Source organism: Haliaeetus albicilla, chromosome 12, assembly GCF_947461875.1.
Source record: "Haliaeetus albicilla chromosome 12, bHalAlb1.1, whole genome shotgun sequence".
In the NCBI taxonomy this organism is placed as follows: Eukaryota; Metazoa; Chordata; class Aves; order Accipitriformes; family Accipitridae; genus Haliaeetus; species Haliaeetus albicilla.
Window position 1 is genome coordinate 31,808,108 of NC_091494.1, and position 9,280 is coordinate 31,817,387.

Consider the following 9,280-nt stretch of genomic DNA (forward strand, 5'->3'; position numbering starts at 1 on the left):
GAGCTGCAGCCGGGGACAGCCGCACATCTCGCGCTGGGGAAGATGCAGGAGGCTCTCGCTGGACCCGCTCGTGCCAGCGCCACATCCAGCAGAGGAGAGGGGCTGGAGCAGACCCACATTTCCTTCCCCAACACCCCCGACATGTCCTGGGGCAGGCAGAGGTGGTGCCACCAGCCCCTGCCCTGGGCCAGGGCACTGGCAGCTGGGTGGGCTCGGGTTGATGCTCCTCAGTACTTCAGGCAGGGCAGCACACAAGGCGAATTTGGGGACCACGGTGGTGCAAACAGCCCCGCTTCAACCCCAATGTTCGTTTTAGCTTGGTTTCTATGGCTAGAAGCCTGCATGACTGTACTCAGGGTCTGTCTGTCTTCAATGCAGGGAGTCAGGCTGAACGGCAACCAGTTAAAACTGCTGCCCTTTCCCTGAACCAGAACTGAACCTGATCTGCTGGCTTTGCTGAACTTGAGCAGGGGCCAAACTGAACCGGAGAGCAGGAGCCAGAGCCAGAGCCAGCCTGGGAGCAGCCTGGGCGCCCGGACCCCCTCAGCGTGCCACCACGTGCTGCCATGCACGCAGCACACGGTACCGGGACCACGCTGTCCCCCCTGTGCCCCCTTGGGGCCTGAGCAGAGAGGTTTGGCTCGGTGCAAATCCATCCTAGACTCCCCAATCCAACTGAGCGCATCCAAGATAAATACATCAGAGAATTAATGTGTGTGCTTATCGACTTTAGCCTTGCCAATTAATCACCACCCAGGAGAACTCACCTACGCGGAGACAACTCCCGTCTTACTTGTACAGAGTTTGGAGCTGAGCTCTCTTCCAACCCCAGGGAAAATGCCGCTCGCTTCTCTCTAGGAGGAGCTCAAACTCTGCTCTTCCCAGCACAGAGCTGGCGGCTGCCACAGCCCTGCCACAGTGCTGAGTGCGGGAGCTTCCCCCAAGGGTCCCCCAGGGACCTTCTGTCTCCAAGGGGCTTCCCAGATGCTCGCCAGCCTCTGCGTGTGGTCCCCTGGACAGGTTCTCTCCAGGTGCATGGGGGCACGCAGGAAACAGGGACCCTTTGGCACCCCGCCGTCCATCCCCGCACCCTTGGCGAGCCCCTTTTGCTCCAGCACCTTCTCCTTGCACCTTCTCTCTGGCACCCGTGTGGCCGGAGGGGTCGGGAGACTTTTGCGGGAGACTTTGGCAGGAGACTTTGGCAGGAGACTTTGGCAGGAGGCAGTACGAGGGAGGGCAAACACCTGAGGCCAGCTTTGCTCGCTCTGTCTGGGCTCGTAGCAGCCTGGTCCTGGGCTGCCAGACCCAGACAGGACGTTGCCTCCTGCCTCGCTCTGTCCTTGGGAGGGGACATGATGCAAATGGTCCCTCTTGGCCTCAGCATCGCTTGGGCCCCCACTGCCCATGAGGTCCCTCCCGCCCCTGCAGAGGTGGGCTGGAACTGAGCTGCTCGTTATCCTCGGTGGTGTAATGCTGCTGTCCCGTGGTCATCCCTGGGGGACAGGCCTGTGTCCCTGCTCTCTGCACCTCCCTCTTGGCAGGTCACAGGCTGGGAAGTCAGGAGCTTTTTGAGGGGCACAAGCCCCGCATGGTGTGCAGCCCTGACACTGAGCTGGTACCTGGCCCCACGCTTCCCTGAGCCCCTGGACAGCAGTTTCACCAGGGCCCTGAGCCAATGTGAGCAGGTGAGGGCAAAGTGAGCAGCTCCAGCCAGGCAAAGCCTTCTGAAAACCCTCCCTTTGCAGGGGGGGGAGAATAACTATTGAAATACAAGATGTTGCTGTAAGACTTCAAAGCGTCATCAACCAGGGTGAAACGCTGTCAGCTGGGGCAGTGAAGCATGTTGAATAAAAGGTCTTTGTCCTACAGAGATGTTTGGCTCATCTCCAGTCACCATCTTGATCACATCTGAGGCTGACACCTGGGACATTGATGCCTCCTCTTGTCTGGGCTGTGGACAGTTCGTGGACTGGGACAGGATGCCAGACCCAGAGCAACAGGCACATATCCCCCGAGACATCCTCAGCAAGCCCCTGAAGGAGCTGAAGAAGCTGGCAAGAGAAGGCTACTGGGCAGCGAGCCGTGCTCTGAGAGCTCAGGTCTACCACCAGCTCATCCAGCAGGTCACCTGCCGGCTCGTCACCCCAGATGCTCTCGTCTACAGGGATGTGGCGAGTCGGCTCTTTGGGAAGCTGAGTGTGAGCTCCCACCCTTTGCCCGAGTTCCTGGAACGATGCTCCATGCCCACGTACTGTCTCAATGTGGAAGGGGTCACCGCCTTGAAGAAGATCCTCATCTGCATTGGCAACCTTTTCCCCGACATAACCTACAGTCCAATACTCCCCTCTCTGGTGGCTCTGCTGCTGCACTACAGTGAAGACGAAGCTCAGTGCTTTGAGAACATCTCTCGCCTCATCGCCAGTAATGCTCCCCACACCAGCTACATTGACCAGTCCTTCCTGGCCCACCAGGCCTCCTGCATGACTTTTGGGGATCTGGCCAACAAGCACTGCCCAGCAGCTCACAAACTCATAGCCGGCACCTCTGAGAACGTCTTTGAGGTCTACTCCAAATGGTTATCATGGCTTTTTCATGACCTCCCCTTCAATTACGCCATCCGCGTCTTTGATGTCTATCTGCTGGAGGGGCAGAAGGTCCTCTACCGTATTGCTCTGGCCTTGCTGAAGCAGTACAAGCTGTCGGTGACCTCCGCTGAGCTGGAGGGGACTGACATCAAGGCAGACCTGCAGGCTTTCGTGCAGAACATTGCTGAGCATGTGACTGTCGAAAAACTCCTAGAGAGAGCCTTTGGCATCCGGCTGTTCTCCCGCAAGGAAATCTGGCTTCTCCAGATGGCCAACAGGAAGGCGTTAATGGAGAAGGGCATAACCATGGTGCAGAGCAGGTAAGGAGACCTCTCCTTTTGCCAGCTCTTGGGGCTAAGCAGACAAAATATGAGTTACAGTGGAGATACAACATGAGGGGGGCTTCAGGTATCTCCCGCAGCTATGGCTATGCTGGGTGCCTCACTGCTCCTCACGAGGGACCCTGTTAGGAGGCACTATACAGTTAGAGCTAGCGATGTTAACAAAAAGCTCATGATGCAAAAGGCATGACAAAACCTGATGCATAGGGGCTGCACCCCTAAAAGCAGACGGGCACCCCAGCTTGGCAGTAATGGATGTTCTCCCTCGCGCAGGCAGTCCTTCCACCTGGCCGTGGACATGCAGATCTTCAGCTCCAGCATTGTAACGGTTCAGGAGATGCGCATCATCTGGTCCTGGATCCCTGAGCGCTTCTCCCTCTTCCCCCCACTGCTGCTCTTCTCCACCTCAGAAGATGGGTGCAGCCTGCAGAGGTAAAGCTTCATCTGCTTGTCAGGTCAGGTCAGGTTGGATAGGCCAGGTGTAAAACTGGGGAGAGGTTGGTGGTGTAGAAAGGAGCAACACGTAATGCCCATGGGGTACATCTGAGGTCTTCTGGGGACTCTCCTGGGCTCAGTTCAAGATCTTGAGCGTGGTCTGGGCCCGCGCTGGCTGTAGCGGAGAGGGCTGAGGCTCAGTGAGGTGGCAATCAGCAACTTGGCACTGCATGGGGAACATAGAGCCTGGCAGATGTGCTGTGCAGGGGTATGTCCCCATGTGCCACGCCGTGCTGGGCATGCTACAAATGGCCAGGTCCAGCCAGCACGCCATCCCCAGGACTCCAGCTCCCTCCCAGCGGTACAGAGCACAGGGCAGCTGCTGGACACTGCAGTCAGTGCTGCAGCTCAAAACAGCTGGAAAATGAGTTTGCCATTGACTTCCCAAGACATGAAGCAGCAAAAGCCTTCCAGTGGGCTGAGGCTGCCTTTGCATGAATGTTTTCAGGCAAGAAACCCAAACCTGCTCCTCTGTAGGAGCACGTTAAGCTGAGAAGTTGCACCCAGAGAGCAGGCAGAGCTTAGGGCAGGGGCAGACAACACGTGGGTATATCCTGCGATGGGGAAGACATCAAACCTTCTAAACACAAGTTGAGAGAGACCAACCGTCATGGCCAATGCCCAAAATTGCAATAGAAAGATCAATGATGTCAGCGCTGGAGACAACCCAGGGCCCAGTGACACGCACTGCCACGGCCATGGGGTGAAGGGTGCAGTGGGAAGCAGGGACATCTCTGCAACACTCAGTGCCAGGGTGTTTCTCTACTGAGAGACTGGGAAGGGATGCCGGGCTGTTCAGGGGCTGGATGCTGCCCATGCCGCCCTGGTTCTCAGGGCAGTGTTTAAAGGTGGGGCTGCGATGGTAGTCCCTCCGTTAGCACCATGAGCACGCTCCCCCAGCCCATGAGAGGTGAGCAGGCATCCCATGGCGCAGTGGTGCAGCCCCATCCTGGGAAGCGCAGCCCTGCACCTTTCCAAGGCAGCAACAGGGTGCAGAGCCACGATTATGAAACACATTCAGATTAAAAGCAAGCTTGTTCGGTAAAACCCCCCATGAAGCATGCCTCCCAGCCTGGTGCCTGAGGGTAGGGTGGGAGGATTTAGTGTTCGGATTTATCTGAGCTATTACCTGCTTCACCAAGCAAAAATGATGACTTGAGAAGTCCCATAAGCCAACTCCCTCTGTTCCTGCGCAAACACTGAAGCTGCTCAAGCTACATGATTATGAGTCTGCTGCTGTCCTTCCACGAGCTCCCTCGGGCTGGCTGCTGGCATAGCAATAGGCTGAGAAGAGCCACCACAACTCTCCACTGTCCTTCACAGCCTCATGCTCACCACGTGCCCAGGCTGTCTGCATGACATGATGCTTCTGGGTCTCAGACCACCACCGACCCCAGCCTCCTTGTTCATCCCTGCAGGTTTTACACGTGCTGTGAAGGCTACGAACCGACAGTGCTGCTCATAAAAACAACAGAAGGGGAGGTAAGTATTTCCCAAGCAGAAAAGTGAGCTGCGCTGGTGCCAACGTGGGGAAGGGGACAGGGTGGTTGACGCCACCGGCACTTCTTGGAGCAGCCACAGGGCTGCACGGTCCCTCTCCTGCCCTGCCCTGGGGTCTGTCCCAGTTCCCAGCAGAGAACAAACTGCACCTCCGGCACTAAGAGCCGCCTTAGACACAGACTGGTCTAAAGGGTGCTGCTGGGGGGAAACAGAGGAAGAGTCAGTGAGCTGGAGAGAGGCCATGAATGATACTCTTTTATTGCAAATACGGACTAAATCCAGTCCTTGCTAGGCAGATTTCCCTGAACTCAGCAGATGCTTTGCCTGAGCCAGGCCTTGCTATCAATGCATTAAATGCAAGGATCTCTCTCTGATTGCAAGAGCAGCCACACAAGGGAAATGGAGGAGAAATAAGGACAGCTTCTACAATATTTTTAAGTTGTGAAATTACTGCAAAAAACCCTGAGCCATGCCTCTTTCCGGGGACTCTGAGAGTGGCTCATAAACCCGTATTTTATCTCTCCACTCTTCATCAAACACTGGAGGCAAGTTCTGCAAATTGTTCAGGCATCCCAAAGATTTATTGACCTACCAGTCCTGATTTCCCAAGCCTGACACTTCAGCATGGTGTGGAGATAAACACCCTGCCACCCCCTAGGGCCTTGTGCAGACGAGAGAAGGTGACTTATAAAACCTTGTTTCCTACATGTTTTAGCTCATTTTATTCCTTAGCTAGTACCAAGGATAGGCATGAGTTCCCACCTCTCAGCAGGTCCCCTCCAGCCATGGTCAAGGCAAGGACATCCACACCAGGGTCAGCCTGACCGTGGGTGGAAGAACCCCTGGGACTGGTTAAAAGCCTTGTAGGTAAAAAAAGATGTGTTACCTGAGTCTTTGCCATTTTAAGCCATATTTTCTCTAAAGACTCATAAAACAGGTGACCACCTTGCCACTGTCCAGGGGCCAGCTGAGGACAGGGGACTCCTAGACCCCCGTCTGCAGCATGTTGCAATACTGTTCATATAATGGTTTGAGCCACACAGTTATTCCTCCATTGCCGGGAGCCAGAGTGGCCTCGGGGGTTGAGGCACAGCTCCTACTCCCAAGCCCAGGCCGCGGAACACACCAGCACAGCTGAACTGGCCCTGCTCAATCAACCAGCATGCAGCTCACTGCAATCGCCTCTGCTGCAAAAGAGCAACCCCCCAAATCTCCCAGAGTCCCGCCTTAGGCACTGAGGCTAAGTGGACTCATGTCCAGAGCACCAGTGACTTGTCAGTGCAGGATTTAGCTGGCATAGCAGAATTTGGGTCTCTGATTCCTGCAAAGGACCTCGCAGAGCCCTTGCCCTCCTGAACACACATGTGATAGCCAGTGTTTCTGGGGCTTCCCCTGGTCCCAGCCATCTCCCCTGCTGACAGCTCCCTGTGCTCTCTCCCGAAGGTGTGCGGGGCGTTTCTCTCCTCCGACTGGAGTGAAAGGAAAAAGAGTGGGGCAACATCAGGCTTTTTTGGGACAGGGGAATGCTTTGTGTTTACTGTAAGTCACATTTTACTTCTGGGTTTACACTTACGGGTTGTCTGTTACTTTTTCCTTTACCCCTCTGACAGCTCAGGGCATGGTGGCACCAAGCTGCTTCCTTACCATGGTCCACCGCTGCCCCTTAGCTCTGGGAGGAGGCAGCAGCACAGAAATTGCTGTGCTGGATCAGAGCAAATGGAGAATGAACTCCTGCCTTGGGTGAGCCGGCTTGCCCCGAGCCCCCGAGGCAACGTGGAATAACCCGAGTGGGTCTTGGAGCATTCTCCTGGGATGACAGCAGGGCAGCATGTGCAGCAGGGCGGGTTTCTGCCCCGTTTGCATGGGGCAGCTCCTGGATGGAGCATTCCCAAATCAGCCCCAGCATCCCTGCAGAGGGAGCAGGCTGAGCTGGTCCAAGAGATCCTGGGGCAAAGTCCAGCATCCATCCAGCATCCCACCGGCATCCATCCAGCATCCACCCAGCAATGTGGGCAGTGCAGGTTTGCCCATCTCTGGCAGCACCTGGCAAAGACAAAACCAACTTCTCAGTCACAGCCACCTCCAGAGCAGCCCTGGCACTGCAGATGCCTTGTCCCTTCCCTGCCCCAGGTCCAGACCTGGCACACAGCATTTGGTCCCTGAGCCATCTAGCCAGGCAGCACCATCTTCTCCCAGCAATGGAGAGATGCTCCAAAGGACAGAGCTCACCATGTTTCTCCTTTCCAGGTGCACCCAGAGACAGAGAGGTATGAGTGGGTGTTCATCAAGAAGCCGGAGCTGGCCAAAGCCATGCCGTGCTCACGCCAGCGGTCGCCTTCCCCATCTCCCACATCCCTCCTCGGCTCCTCCCCAGACAGCCACAGCACCAGCTCGAACCGTCTCACCGTGCCCACACCGCAGAGGAAAGGCCGTCTCTCCCCATTTCTGGCCATCAGGCATTTCCTTCTGCCTTCCAAAACAGCCTCCATGTTCATGTCCGGGTCACAGGAAGGGATCATTATTGGTAATTACCAAATGGTGCCCCCTCCCCCCTGACACACCGCTGCTTTGGCTGAAAAAGGCTCTACTCCAGATTAAAATCTGAGCTGCCTGTAGAGGCAAAGACCTCCTGGTTTAGGATATCAGTTTAAAGTCAGAGGAGGTGAAGTCAGCCCCCTCTTCCTCAAATAAGCAGGAGAGTGCAAAGCTGCACAAGGGCAAGGATGCTTTTTCTGAGAGCCTCAGGGGGCTCTGCCAGCCAAGGGGGAGCACCATAGCCCAAACTTCCTGGTGCGGTTCGCACCCTTGGGGCTGGCATTTCCTTTCCCAGGCCTTCCCTCCACTTCGTGCAGGATGGAGAGGAGATTTAGGTGAGGATCAGCCCAAGGAAGGGCCAGGCATGGTCACCCGGAGCAGACATGCCAGCTGTCTGCCAGCTCAGGCTTGGGCATGGGGGTTGAATCTTTATGCCTCTGCCAGGGTGGGTTCAGCAGAGGACCGCAGCAAGTCAGAAATGCCTGCAGCACTGACAGCTGCCGCTGCCTCCCTTCCAGCCCTTGGGAGCAGGATCAGGGCAAGCCTGGCTGCGGAGATGCAAGGAGCTTTCCTTGTTTTCCAGCTCTCCAAGCAGTTTAATAATTCAGCTTGTGCTACCAGGGCAACCTCTCGCACTGGCTGCCCTGCAAATAGCTCTCCGGGAGCTCTGCCTCCACGCTGACATCCCGATTAGCAGAGAAGGCAGCTCAGGGCAGCCCCAGCCCAGCTCTGCACCGTGGCCACAGGACAGAAAACTGGGAGATGGGCACAATCCTGAGACCTTGTCAGCTGGGCCAGTGCCCCTGCTTGGGTGGCAAGGTGGGGAGAGCAGATCCCAACCATCCTGCTTGCTTTTGCAGGTGGAGGAGGAGGGCAAGCTCTGTCCCTTGACGCCAACCTGCTCTGGGGGCACACAGAGCACTGTGAGACCTTCGACAACCCTCCACTCTGCCAGGAGAACTTCAAGGTGCAGCTCTTGGAAGTGTGGGGCTTTCAAAACACCTAAGTCCTGTGAGGGACAGCCCCTCACCGTGCCACCCACGGAGATGGGGACCCCTTGCTGCATGGGCCACCACCCTGGCCTGCCTGCTGCGGTCTCTGCCAGCAGAGCCGCAGGCACCTCCAGTCGCCATCCTCCCCTCCATGGTCAGCTGTCGTGGTGGTGTGGAGGGAGGGCAATGCAGTGCCGGGAATGGGACTGTAGGTGCTGCCTTCAGGGACATTTGAGGTCCTCTCCCACAGTTTAGACCTGGCCCACTCCACCCAGTCTGTCCCAGTTTAGGATGCTGGAGGGGAGGTGAGCCAGTCCAGTGTTTCTCACACGTCCCTGGCCTGTTTGCAGCTTGGGGCTCAACAGCAAACCAGTGGTACTGCAGCACAGGCAGATTTTATAGGAATTTTGAGCCTAGGCAAAACCAAACACTGAGGTACAAAGCTCACCAGAAACACCCTCAGACCTTGCTTCCCCTTGCTCCTAAGCCCAGCACCACCCTTCGAGCCATACGCAGAATTTTGTAGCCTCTGCAGGTTACCAGGACTCCCCTGGGATCATGCATTGATCACCATCCAGCACAGTGCAAGAGACCCTTTTTGTCCATGGTTGAAACTGCTGATCAGTGATTAGTGAAGTCCTACCTGGTGTTTATACACCAGCACCCAACAAGAACCCCCCAGCTGTGTACCTGCCTTGTCATTTTTGTATTAAACTGAAGATCTATATTCACTACAAAGGGCTGATGTAAGACTGTGAGCAGTGAATACATATGAGCCTTAACCAACGTGCCCTGACTACCTGGGGTCAGAACAATGGGAGACATGCCATTT

General features: G+C 56.1%; 1 protein-coding gene across 1 annotated transcript; it reads left to right on the plus strand.

Annotated features, from left to right (window-relative positions):
- Positions 1–1,791: 1,791 nt before the first annotated feature.
- On the plus strand, positions 1,792–8,582 carry LOC104324702 (TBC1 domain family member 24). Its single transcript, XM_009928991.2, has 6 exons — positions 1,792–2,905; positions 3,200–3,358; positions 4,840–4,903; positions 6,365–6,460; positions 7,169–7,445; positions 8,317–8,582. The coding sequence occupies exons 1-6, from the start codon at positions 1,872–1,874 to the stop codon at positions 8,460–8,462; spliced, it is 1,776 nt and encodes a 591-aa protein (XP_009927293.2). The 5' UTR covers positions 1,792–1,871; the 3' UTR covers positions 8,463–8,582.
- Positions 8,583–9,280: the final 698 nt, after the last annotated feature.

Excerpts from the sequence above, each read along its gene's own strand:
- LOC104324702 (XM_009928991.2), top strand. The coding sequence starts at position 1,872 with ATGTTTGGCTCATCTCCAGTCACCATCTTGATCACATCTGAGGCTGAC. Across the intron at positions 4,904-6,364 it reads TAAAAACAACAGAAGGGGAG|GTGTGCGGGGCGTTTCTCTC; the intron begins GTAAGTATTTCC and ends TCTCTCCCGAAG. Across the intron at positions 7,446-8,316 it reads ACAGGAAGGGATCATTATTG|GTGGAGGAGGAGGGCAAGCT; the intron begins GTAATTACCAAA and ends TTGCTTTTGCAG.